At 35.5% G+C, this 13,870-nt stretch overlaps 1 protein-coding gene across 4 annotated transcripts in view; it reads left to right on the forward strand.

Annotated features, from left to right (window-relative positions):
• LOC121871450 (brain-enriched guanylate kinase-associated protein-like) overlaps nt 1-12,286 on the forward strand; it is a 31,330-nt gene extending 19,044 nt beyond the window's left edge. For all 4 annotated transcript variants that reach the window (XM_042373766.1, XM_042373767.1, XM_042373768.1 and 1 more), the window contains exon 8: nt 11,428-12,286. In XM_042373766.1, coding sequence (XP_042229700.1) covers nt 11,428-11,433 — 6 coding nt within the window. In that variant the 3' untranslated portion in view covers nt 11,434-12,286. The remainder of the gene's footprint in view (nt 1-11,427) is intronic.
• Nucleotides 12,287-13,870: the final 1,584 nt, after the last annotated feature.

Here is a 13,870-nt window from a genome sequence, read left to right on the forward strand (position 1 = left end):
AAAAATTGAACCATCATCATCAAAGGGTTAAACCATCATCCACAAAGTGTTAAACCATCATCATCAAAGGGTTAAACCATCATCCATAAAGAGTTAAATTCATCCACAAAGTTAAACCATCATTGTCAAAAGGTTAAACCATCGTCCACAAAGAGTTAAACCATCATCATCAAAGGGTGTAAAAGGGCAAACCAAAAATATCGTTGATGAACTTGGACAGTAATTGTGTTGGTAGCTCAGATGGTAGACACAGTTGAGGTGTTAAGGGGGGAAGATGATGCTAGAGCCAGTACTATAGTAAACAATTTCCCTCCTACAAATATAAAGGGAAATTGTATCACATTTTTGCAATGCCACATGTTACTACAGGGGTATTTCTAAGTTGTGTTTATTTTTACTTTCTCTTCCCTTTTTTGGGGGGTTCTCTTAATACTTATCATGTCATAAGTGAGTTACTTGGGTGTATACATCAGTTGAACGTGTGCTACCTCACTTTTTTGTCAAGGAAAATGCATGAATGATACAAAAGAAATATTCAATGATGTAGTCACTAAATAATTGGGTCTGTAGATATAAAATTATTATACTGCATTCCAATTACTGGTAAATACACTCTACATGTTATTGAGCTATACAACATTGGTAGTATGTTAGGATTTATAGAAGTATGAACCCATTAATTGGACTCATGGTCAGTATGATGTGTTGTGAGGGAAAGTGGATATTTGTGTTATTGGACTCATGGTCAGTATGATGTGTTGTGAGGGAAAGTGGATATTTGTGTTATTGGACTCATGGTCAGTATGATGTGTTGTGAGGGAAAGTGGATATTTGTGTTTAGAGAAATGCTTATGGTAGTTCATGAACCCTTTGTGGGGGGGCTCTGTGTGCTAAATAAATCATCTGGTGTTAGCTGAACGAAATACTGTAATTGGTCTCCCCGTACTGTTAGGGTTGAGGTTTTGTTTGAAGTCATACAAGTATGTTAGTCGTAGTCAGTCATAAGAGAAGTGTAAGATTGTCAGCGGGAATGGTTGCATTCCTTTTCACCCTCTGGTTGGGTTCCTTCTTCTCATAGCTTATGTTAATGCTTCTTCTTATCCTCAATACAGTACAGTGTGTCCTTCCTAATAGTCTCTCACTTATTTCTCAGGTAGACAACATCTGGTAATTATTGCTATTTTTACTCTACTTTTTCTTTTTGTGATGGCGTCAATTTTTATCGCTTTAGTCAACATTCTTCTTCCAAAAAAGTGAATTTATTTAATTTAGTGTAAATTAACGTTAAAGTATTGTACAATAAGATCATAACTGTTGTTTAGCAAAAGTTATAATGAGCGTTGGTGGTGGGTGCCATAACTAGATACAGTACCGTGTATTGTGTACATGAATAGAATAACTACCTGCTGTGGTTCAAAAGGTTACTGCTGTTTCACACTTCCTATACAGGGACTGATACACTGGGTATACAGTATAGTTAGAAAGACTGAAGTATTCAATATATGGGTGCTGTTCAACTGATTCTAGTCTAGCTTGAATAACCAATCATAGGAGAAGTTTAAGGTTTTCAAAAGGTAAAATAACTTTGTCAGGCCTCCTCCTCCTCCTACTAGTACTTTCCCCATGACTGCATCCACTTCTTAATGTCCTGTTGTGTACAATAATCTGATTTTAAATTCTTATTTCTCTGTCAATCATTCTTCTCCTTCTGTCTTCCTCACACTTCTCTGACATAATTTGGTCACCTCACAGATCAATAGTTTCTTCAGTCAACTGTGCAATTTCCTATAGTCTTAATGTAAGTCAATGATTCTGTCATGAAGTATCTGAGCAGTCGTGAATTGTATTGCATTTTATGGAGGTTTGTTTATCAGACTTCTTGAGTTTGTTCTGGATCATCTGTTAAGAAAATGCTGAGAGTTGTTCAGCAGTGAAGTGTATTAAGATAATGATACACCAGTCTGGTCTTAAGTCTGGTTCTGCTTCATTAAATACTGAGAGAGATAAAGCAGAATGTTCATGAAGTAAAGGCTGCTGCAGAAGTGATGTCATTAAGCCATCTGCATTGTAGGTGATCAGTAACCATCCAGTTTTAAAAGAATAATACAAAAACTGTATTTAGCTTTTGATATGAACTGCAGATGAAATATTTTTCTTGAAAAGATTGCAAGAATTTCATTACTGAAAAACCTTAATTACACTCCACATCTCTTAAAAACAAACAGGTTCTCTTATATTTTAATTTTTTTAATATTTGCATTATTTGTAGTTTTGTCATTGAGCTTCAGCCTTCCAGCAGCAGAGATCTTGTGTTCAGGAAATCAGAATTTTATATTAAAATGTAAACCCAAACATAGAACTGTACCTCAGTTTTGTGGTTAATGTTTTACATATACGTACAGTACAGTATGTTATTGAATCAAGTAGTGGATTAGGTTTGCCAAACATCAAGGTTGTGTTAAAGCCTTACCCAGAGGGACTACAGCTGGAAGGTTGATAAGCCAAAACCTTTATTAAGATGCCAGAAGTAATATAAAAAAAAGATTGTTTACATTGTAAGTAATTCTATTAGCAGTGACTGAGAACAAATAAATAAGATAAGGGTGAATCTCATGATGATCTTGGTCGAGAGGAATAAAGTTAGGTTTATCTAGTTGCATCTCTTTGACTCAAGATGTTCTAGTAATAGCAAGATGTGAATATATGTACGCAGCGCAGCATGTGGTGCTAATACTCTTAAGGGCTCGCATCGGTACACACAGCTTTGCTCACTTAATGGTTGTTTAGAGAGTAGACCAGCCAGTGTACAGCTTTATGTGACAATGCTTGCTTTTGGTGGCCTTCAAAACTTTCATTAAGGTGCATATCTTTATACCAAGAAAAAGAAGAATGGCTGTAGGCTTGATGCTATCGCTATAAAGTTTGTCACATATGAAGCAAAGCTTTTGTGTTTATGATAACTAGGATAAGTTCCCCAGTTTGGCTGATGCATTGTTTATGTGATGCTCAACCATTGGAAAGTCATTAGAGTTAAAAATAATTTAAGTTAATGTACATTAGAATTTTTTCCAGCTCGACTTTCACGATACAGAAAGAGCTTGGAAAGTAAAGCAATGCATCAGTTTAGAATAAAAACAATGGAGAAATTGCTATGAGATCATACCCACTGAAGGATATACTACATGATAGGAAGGTTACACATGTAGTCTTAAGTACTGGATCCTGAACTACTTGACATGAAACACATCTCAATAGGTCTTAGGTTGGTTACTTCTCCATAAGACAACCTCAGATGTTACTGTCCTGCGAGTACCACTATAACCTAACAAGAGTAAGCAATGTGCACTTACGTTACTATAGATGTATTTTTATCACATTTTCTTTTATTTTCTAACTGTAGAGAGCTGCTCATGTGAGTACCTATTTAGAAGTGATAAATTATCGTCAAACTCAGTCTGTACAGATATTGGACCAGGGAGAGGAACTACCACTTAGTGAGGAAGATCTACACATTTTGGTGTTATTTGTATATGAATGAATAGGTGAACTTTAAAGCTTGTTGAGTGACTTAGAAAATATCAGGGAATTGAAGTTCAAAGAAGTGTGATTAGAGATCTAAGTTTATAGTATTACTTTGTCTTGACCTCACCCTTGGGATCATCACTTTGTTTTATGACAGTGTGTTAAGTTCTGTTTCTAGGATGTGGGAGATCATAGAAGAACCTTTTTGAGAACTGTCAGTGTTGTATACAGAGTATTTCATCTTGCAGAGGTGTGTGGACGGCACATCTATCTTACAGTAGACGGAACTTAGTGTAACTTCCAATAGTTCTACAAGTCCCAGATTTATCCGACTGCTAAAATGTAAAGTCACATGTATATATTCTGTATTGAAATAAACTATGTGTAAATATATATGCTATATATTGTATGCCTTCTCTTGTTTTCTTGTAGGAGAAGGAATGTAGGATATAGATTTACTGTATTTGAATATAGTTCATTTTAAACACTGAAAATATTTGTGCAGACAAGTGATAACGGTGAAACAAGAAGTGATGTAGATCTTACAGTAATTATTTTTCTATCATGTTTTCCTTTCCCTGTACTGTATAGCTTTGAATATTGTATAGTATTCTTTTTCTCTATATAGCCAGTTTGTATATTTATCAATGCACTTTCCTCATGCTCACTGACAACCAAAGATCCTGTGTACGTTGCCAGATCACATGGGAGTAAAAATTGGGCAAAGGAGTTAATGTGTGAAGTGTTCAGTGGTAAAGGTCTTAACTTTGGGAATTTATGGTGATTATGATAGTTAGCAACATTGTTGTATGCCATTGGTAGTTTTGCATACATGTTAACACTATTCTGAATATTTCAGATTCAGAGATATTGATGCAGTACCCTGCTTACCTGGTACTAGTACTGTATTGTGCAGCAATTGAATTTATTAAGATAATATGAATACGTGCATTATTAAAGATGCAAGATTTCTGGATAGTTGAATCATACTTGACAGATTTGGTTTTGGAAAATGGCTGTAAATTGGTGATGATGATTAGCAGTGCTCTTATAAAGTACAGCTTTAGGAAACAAAGTTAAGGAAGACTTATTTCATAACAATTTATTGTTGTTTTTGACAAAGATGAACTGATCCTTTTGGTTACAAGAAACAGAGAATTAGAAGAGTTTACTGTACCTGTAAACACTGAATACTTGCAAGAATGAGATGCCCTGGTAAAAGAGAAAGAGCTGAAATGAAATATACTGTACTGTATAGTAATAAGAACAAATTAAATGAGTTATTCAATGATGTAGGACATAGTTGGTGTAACAGTGACAAGAGTATTGTGGTGGTGATGAGAATATCACTGTTATTAAAAAAACATTAGGAATTTATTAAGGAGTTGATGACAGGTTCAGAAACAGTGCAGTACAATATGTGGTCTTAGTAAGAAGGATATGAAAAGGAGCTTAGCTTTCTTTTGACCACTGTACCATATATTTTAATTCTTCTCCCCAGAGAAGGATTTTAACTCTCACACTGCTCATCATTGGTGGAAATTAGTTGTGGGGACAGCAGCCATCATCTGTGGAAATTTCATGTTCCTTGTGTACCATTTTTTGCATATGGGGTGGGGGTTAGGGATGCTTTAGCTACCAAATAGGGTTTAAAACTCAGAGGAAAAATTTAGATGATTGCGATGGTCAACAGAGTAAATGAGTATGATAATATAGCCATTGACAGCACTGTAAGAGTACTATATGCCAGTAGGAGTAGTTCTATTACCCAACACTAAGAGCTAAGTGCTTATCTCATTACAAGACTTTTTTATGCGGGGATGTACGACTGTAAACACCGTGTGCGCTATTCTTATCGGTGAGTTCATGATTGGTATAAAAAAAAACAGTTTGGACGTGCTTTACAATCCTAGCAGTCAGGCATGTACTAGATGACCCGTGTAAATGATTATACTAAATGATCCTGTAACTTTGAGATGAATTAGTCTCTGTTTTGTCTGTTTGTGCTCTTAGGTTTGTTTTTGTTTTTATACTATCTGTATCGTGTGTACGCAGCATCACGGTTACAGTATTTATGTATTGACCTGTACTGATTTTTTCTCCAATTTCCATAATGCATTTTCTGAATATATTGTTTTCTTTTGACACATTTTCAGCTGTGAAGTGTTATACAGTACAGTATACTACTGTATAGTACTGTATCCAACATTTTTTTTACTACAATCATTGAGTACATCAAACTTTATATACAGTAGTGGTAATCACATTAGATCCTGTATAATATTTATTATTATAATAAGTTTTCTATTTGCTCCAATTTTATTTAAAAAATTACAGCATGTGTGTGTTTTAATGTTGGTAGGTACAGCATACAGTATATCAAAGTACAGTACTGTAATGTCATTTAAGTCTGTTTCTGTATATTTTTCCACCACTTTGAGAGGGTTACTCCCGTCATAGTACTGTACTGTTTGTATCAGCGAGTCTTTCATGCTACATACTAGGCTTACATATTAGTTAATTCATTTAAGCAGTTAACCTAACTTGACTGTTCTAACATAGTTTGTATTACATCACTAATAATTTCTTAACTTTTGTAGCCTATGTTTTACTTTCCCACGTACTATTATGTTGAAGTATAAACAGGAGTACATTCCAGTATGTTTTGTAAGTATGATAGAGAAGGTATTGTAATAGTGAATAGAGAGTTATATATACATGTGTGAGAAGTACTGTAACACCTTTAAAAGTTTTAGGTAAATATAAGGATGATAAAAGTACAGTATGTGCAGTGATGACTGCTGTTACACCATCTTGCTTTTGTCTGGTTCATGGGTCAACAGATTTATAAAGTGATAAGAAAAGAACTGTATACAAAGCACCAATACACTCTCATAGGAAGAGATTTGATGTATGTTCAGTTGAAGGGGAGAAGAAAAGGTAAAGACACACTATTATGATGAGAGAAAATAGACAGTAAGATATTTGTAGAGGAGATTATACTGATCTCCAGAAATGTGAAGGTGATGTGAATATAAGACCATGAATAAGGAGAAGTACTAAAGAAAATTGTAAAGGTAAAGTAAAGGGAGTTGTCATAGTTTAAAATAGATAACAAATGGACTCGTTAAGAATAGTTGGTTTACTTATTTTCTGAAAGAATTGAAGGTCAGAGAAAATATTCTTTTGTGTAGAGAATAACCAATATGGAAGGTTTAGATGGAGTTGCTATGGCAGAGTGAAAACCTTTGATGTTAATTAATCAAGTTATGAAGTGCCAATAATAAAAAAAATGGTTTATATGATGTAACGTAAAAAAAGGGAAAAGAGTTTTAGTTTTAACATTCTTGCAGTGTTTCTAAATTATGTTTCTCTAAAAATTATTAGTAAATATTACTTTAGATAACTTCATTTGGCAGTTGATGACCTGTGAAAAACTTTATTTAGTAGAGTACTGTACTGTACTGGCTATATGAACTTACCATTGTTATTAAGAGGACCTTCATCACATACTGTACACTGTTTTGTGAATTTGGCAGCTGATGTAAATAATGAGTCTGCTTTTTATGTACGACACGTTATTTTGTACAGTTTTATGTGTCATCCATTTGGTTATTAAAATTTTGGAGAAACATTGATAAATAAGTTACTTATGTCTCTTTTGGAGAAAGGTGTTGGCTAGTGTGTCCAGATTTTATAAATTGAATTAACAGTAACTGAAAAAGAAAGTGAGAGGTACAGGTGCTGCTACATTACATTACAGTATTGATTTTGTGTAGGTGTACCCGAGTGTGTTGTGTGTGTTTACAACACCCTCAGTAAATCTTATGCAAGTGTCTTGCTAATACTGTACTCATACTTTTGCCAAGTGAATGAAGGTCTGAATACTGTACTGTACTATACTGTCACCTTTGTTCAAAATAGATATAAGTAACATAAGATACAATTGTGCACTTTATAACTTAACCCAACTTAAATTTTTTTTAAATAAATCAGTACTGTACACTGTGTGTACAAAAAATGTTTTCTTCAAATATATGAAGATAATTTGAATTTCATAGTGTTTAGATATTCCATTCCAATAGCAATTATATAAAGGCTGCCACAGCAGCAGACCAACATTGGTGTAATAACAAGATATCACAACTTCCATTTTTAACACATCTTGAATTAATACTGAAGTACTGTACTGTAGAGGTACAGTATTTAGTACTGTATGTGTACACTGATGTCTAGTTGAGTAATTGCGTCCAATTATATTTAAGTTCATTATGTTTTTATACTAAAGGTGATGGTTTGAGTTACTGTGTAGAACCTATCAGTCCCTGAAATTGATACAAGTAAACTAAGGAAATACTGTAGCTGTTTACAGGAACCTCAGTTCTATGTGTAAGCCATTATTTATACTGTACTTAGCAGTGCCTCACCATATCATATTCACACGTGCTTCATCATTTTGGTGCTTAAAGAAATGTTTTTCTTAAGTTACTTCCATCTCAAAAATTGTAAATACTATAAGTACATTCATATGTTACTTCTGCAATACTGTACTGTTAAATAAATTTTAAATGGAGACGAAGTATGTAGAGAATAGTACTGTACCGGGCAGGTCATTTCTTGTCATCAATAAGTTTTTGGACAAGAAAGGAACACTGCACCTAAAGGATTGATTACACATATTTTGTCTTAAGTTCAGTCAAATTTACTTTTTTATAATATTTACTGAGATATGAGCAAGATACTGTAGCAGTAAATACAGTACTGTACCACCATGTCACTGTGGATGACAATTATTAGGACCATTGACTTAAAAGAAGAATGAACATTTCACTTATTGAGTGTAAGTAAATAAAAAATCATAAATAAAGATATTTACTTATTGAAGCTGATATTAAGTACTTCTGTATGTTGTAGTGAAAGTACTGTAAATGAAAACAATGATCACTGGTTGGCTTAGATTATGTTACTGTATTACATAATTATTTGTGTTGTGAGAGTACAGTAGTTTGATACATTCCTCAATAGTGTATTGGGGTGCATGATCTATCAGTATTTTGGCAACTCTGTAGGGACGGCAGCCATCGTCAGTGGAAGTTAGCTGTAGGGACGGTGGCCATCGTCAGTGGAAGTTAGCTGTAGGGACGGTGGCCATCGTCAGTGGAAGTTAGCTGTAGGGACGGCGGCCATCACCGGTGGAAGTTAGCTGTAGGGGTGGCGGCCATCACCAGTGGAAGTTAGCTGTAGGGACGGGCGGCCATCACCAGTGGAAGTTAGCTGTAGGTGGCGGCCATCACCAGTGGAAGTTAGCTGTAGGGCGGCGGCCATCACCAGTGTAAGTTAGCTGGCGGCCAGTGGAATCACATCAGTGGAAGTTAGCTGTAGGCGGCGGCCATCACCAGTGGAAGTTAGCTGTAGGGGGGCCATCACCAGTGGAAATTAGCTGTAGGACGGCGGCCATCACCAGTGTAAGTTAGCTGTAGAGACGGCAGTCATCACCAGTGGACAGTTCATGTTCCTTGGTGGTGGTGGGGTTAGGGAATCCTTAGCTGCAGTTTAGGTTATAAAGTCATCAAGGTAGGGAAGAAGAGACTATTTATGCTGAAGTTCAAGATTAAGATTGTTTACTGCTTGTCGTGCCCACCCAATGTCTCGAGCTGATGAGTACCTTCTTCTCTCTTTATATATGTAAATACATTGCTTTTTGCTTGCTTTTTTTCATGTTTTATTGCCCAGTTCAATATTGATTTATGAGTGTTAATGGTATTTATGTGATGACTTAACACAACCTTGTTTTTCCCATTACAGTACTTTCATTCTTTTCCACAGGGGATGGAAACTAGAGTGTTTTTCCTTGTTTTGCAGATACTTAACAGCATTTGATCATTCTCTTTCAGTTCTTGGCAGATTAATCTCTGAATCTTGGGAGCCTTGTACAGTACCTTGGTCCAGTATGCATAGAAACCTCTTAAATTTTTTTAATTTGGTCATTGTATGGTTTATACTTGTACATGGTCAAAAGCCATGATGTCCCTTAAGTGCATAATTTGAGGTTTTATTCAGCCATGTTTTTATCAGCTAAGGTAATTAAGTATAGTGTACTTTTCTCCCTTGCTATTGACCTTAAAAAAAAAATAAGTGAGATACAAACATTTTTCGTCATATTGTTCAGAGGTCACAGTGATGCCAAGTGCTGATAGGAGTGTGGGTGTAATATACTGCTGCTGTATTTTAAAGATTATGCAGAGGACAGTACTAGGATGCCTTGGTTCAAGCTTTAAGCAATGATATTAATAGTTTAGGCTTTATTTATTTATTTATTTTTTATTTTTACTGGGATCATAGAGAGCCAGTTATATGCAGATTTGGGTTTTTGTCCCATTAGTGTTCTGTACTGTCAGTTACGAAAGTCCTTTTATCTCTCCCCCTGAACCACGAACCCCAAGATTTAGACTCATGAATCTGAAGCATTTATGAACAGTATAATGCATCAGTCTGCTGCTTCGGGTTCATGAGTCCAAATCTCAGGGTTCGGGCGGTTTGTCTGTTCATTGTTACTTTAGCATGACATTTATTGTCCAGTGTTAGCACAGGAGAACACTATAGAAATACCTGAAGAAAATATGCCATGTTTGGTAGTGTCACACCGGACAACACCCCTCTCACGTCTGTCCCAGGCCGGGGATTGAACCCAGGACACATTAGTGAGAGGTATGTGCATTACTGCTTTACTACCACCTATGATAAGTTTCACCACATTAGTTAACTCTTATGATGGTAGATTATGACTAGTTTATTCATGATACAACTTTCGTTAGGTTTAGTTTACTCCCAGGTATTATATTGTGAATGGTAGAATTATTGTTTGTTTTTATAACCCCAAAATTATTGGTTTATTTTTCTAGTTCCTCTTAGTTCCTACAGTGGTCATTGTTAACTTCAGTGTGGTAGTACCATTGTTAACTCCAGTATGGTAGTATCATTGTTAACTCCAGTATGGTAGTATCATTGTTAACTCCAGTATGGTAGTATCATTGTTAACTTCAGTGTGGTAGTACCATTGTTAACTCCAGTATGGTAGTATCATTGTTAACTCCAGTATGGTAGTATCATTGTTAACTCCAGTATGGTAGTACCATTGTTAACTCCAGTATGGTAGTATCATTGTTAACTCCAGTATGGTAGTATCATTGTTAACTCCAGTATGGTAGTATCATTGTTAACTCCAGTATGGTAGTATCATTGTTAACTCCAGTATGGTGGGTTACAGTACTTGCTCTCTCTATTCAATGTTTCTCCGAGGTTCACCTAATAAAATGGAGATACGAGGAAGGGAATTTGTAGATGGAGAAGTGGAAAGTTTTCATTACATTGACTGTATTTATCATTCCTTTTCATGCTGTGTACTGTACTGTACTGTACTGTATGTGTTGGAGGTTTTCTGTGTACTGCTGTCTAAATTCCGTGCTTTAAGGTTGATAATAATGATTGTGTTATCTTGTTAATGCAGTGATTGTGTAAATTTATTTTTTCAGTGATTGTGTTAACTTATCCTTAATATACAGTGATTGTGTGATTTTTTTTGTTCCATTTGTTTCCAGTTGTAGACTTTAACTGCACGAGTGAGTGAGTGGGTGGAGAGACACAAGCTTCAACAGATTAAGAACTACACAACACTTCGATTATTATTATTATTAAATCTTTACCAGCTTTCTCATTTAATTATTACTATGTTGCTGTCCAGTTTCTCTTTTATTTTATTTTTTGATAACTCACTATTTATCTTGTCTTTTGCTTGCTTTATCATTATCATGCACAGTAATGGTAACCAGTATAGGTTATGAGATAAATGATGGCTGGCTGATCACTTCTCAGTTACTCTAATTGCACTGTTTCTCTCATTGTTAGGTCTAGTAGGGACTGAAGACGTACGTGGAGAGTAGATGCTCGGCACACTGTGAATGCTGCTGTCTTCTGGGAAACCGGAACATATCAGCTTGAGGCATCAGTGTTGGTTTGCATAATACGCTTGTTATACTACTTGCCCTTTAGTTTAGCGCTCTTTGCTATATTACATAATGTGTACTTCACCTTTGAGGGTTAGTAATTAATTTGTAGTATTTCTTCATATGTGAAAGTTTTTTTTAATTATCTTCCTAATATTCAGTAGCAGAAGTAGTATTTTGCTTTTGTGTTTACTTCTTTTACATAATAAAGAACATTCAGATATATTTGTACTAACTTTACGTATAGGGAGATTGGTCACCTGTGGTCAAATGGCAGTGTACACCAAGACAATGTTGGCGAGTGTATAAGGTGGAACACTGATACAATAGTGCCAGGTATCCTCAGTGTCAGTTAATTTATATTATTAGTCTGTTTCGGTATTTTATGATGTCCTACACCATAAACAATTTGCTATAATTGGGATAACAATAATGGGAACCAAATCACTTACAACCAAATATGAAGTTAAGATGAGCAAGTTTTATTATAAAGAAAATAATTGTTAATGGAATAAATACCAGATACATTTAATACACTGTGTGAAGAATTATTTGAAAGGAAAGATTTGTTTAATCGTGTAAATCAGTTGATAATATAATGGACGAGCTGTAGCGCAGTCAGCTGTCAATATACTGTACACTAGACTGTTAGTTTCTAGCTTTAGGGAAATTTTATGAAAAGAAATTAATAAAGGATAATGAATATGAATGACCAAAGAAATTAAAAAAAATTAATTAACAATAAAACTGAAAATTGGAAATATGATTTTTGTTCTCCAATTTGTGCAGAAATGTATTGTATTATAGCCCTCATGTTGGTGACAGAAGTATAAATTTATTTTAAAACTCAGCCATAATGAAAGATTTCTAACCTCCTGCCAGTACCAGGTAACACAAACACAGTCAATAAGTTTATACAGTTGAAACCTTCAGATTCTAAAACCTGGAACTTAGAATATTAGGTGAACCTTCTCAACTAAGCCAAGTCCCTCAAGAGGAGACACTACTGTAGGTATGGCTGTTGCCACTTTAGTGAGATGGTCTTCACTACTAAAGCAAACATGCTCTTTGTTCCTGTTTTGTTTTTTGGTCTGGCCACAAAAAACCAAGCAAGATCAACTTTGTCAGTTCTTGTCAATCGCAATCAACTTGTATTGGAAGCTCAGTGCACTTTTATTGCCTTTGGTGGTAATACAGTCTTGTGTGTTAGTATTGTGTCTCGGTGAAGTTTGTGATGCACAATACTAATGTTTGCATTTATTAATGATAGTTTGAAGCCGGCTAGTGTGTTGGTATGCATGCTTCCTTAACCTGACAACTTTCCCCTTACTCATGTTGTTAGTTCGGTCTTTTGAAAGATACAGACACTGTACTGTAGTTGTATCCATATTAGTTACAGCTATCTGACTCAAGTTTCTATTTGTGTACTTAAATGTAGTTCAAATTGAGGATTTGACGTAACATGAGACCTACAGTAAGTTTTAACTGCATGACAACCTCTGGGATTACAGTAGTTCCTGTTGACCATCCCTGAGGGTGTGATAAAGAGGCTCAAGACTTTAGCTTTTGTAATAAAGTATATAAGCAGTCAAGGGAGTGGTTGTCTGATGCAGCCACACCTATAAACAGGGTAGATTAACTTGATATTAAGTTAGCAGCTGGTAGTCCTGGCAAGATGTGTGAGTTGATTGGACAGGCAGGCAGGTATGTAATATTAGACCTGTCTAAAGAGGGCAAACTTTGCACCTAATCTCTCCCATTGACTGTGGTCCTCAGTGGGCTGTCAGTACTGTACAGTATTGAGTCAACTGACCATAGATACTTTACAATATGATTTCAGAATCTATGCTTTGTTCTGTAGGAAACTATGTAACATTCCAAACCCATTTTGTTTTATTACTTTTTTGTTAATTGTAAATGCACTTTCTTTGCTGAAGGTTTTTGAGAAGACCTTCTATTTGGTCATGTGAAATGAAAAGTACTGTAGGTTCTGTAGGCCTGACTGCTAATTAGGGGCAGTGGGGATACAATAGTGTAAACTAAAACGTTTTTGTAGAATACAAGGAGGCAGTGTGGCTGGCACTGTCCTCAACTCCTTCCCTTCCCCAACTGTTAAGTTAGGTACCCATTCACGACTGGGTGGACTGAGGGTGACCCGGGTACCAACCAGAGAATCTTAGGACAGGAGGTTAATTCATAAGGTCAGTTGCCCCAACAGAGGATCATTAACAGGTGAGACAACATCTAACCAACCCAACTTCAGTAACTCATTATAAGTAGCATTATTTAACATTTATTAGTATGTGTTGAAAGCTACTTCTTTAGCATGATTTTTAAGACTAGGA

The sequence above is a fragment of the Homarus americanus genome, unplaced genomic scaffold (assembly GCF_018991925.1).
Source record: "Homarus americanus isolate GMGI-L3 unplaced genomic scaffold, GMGI_Hamer_2.0 scaffold45698, whole genome shotgun sequence".
Lineage (NCBI taxonomy): Eukaryota > Metazoa > Arthropoda > Malacostraca > Decapoda > Nephropidae > Homarus > Homarus americanus.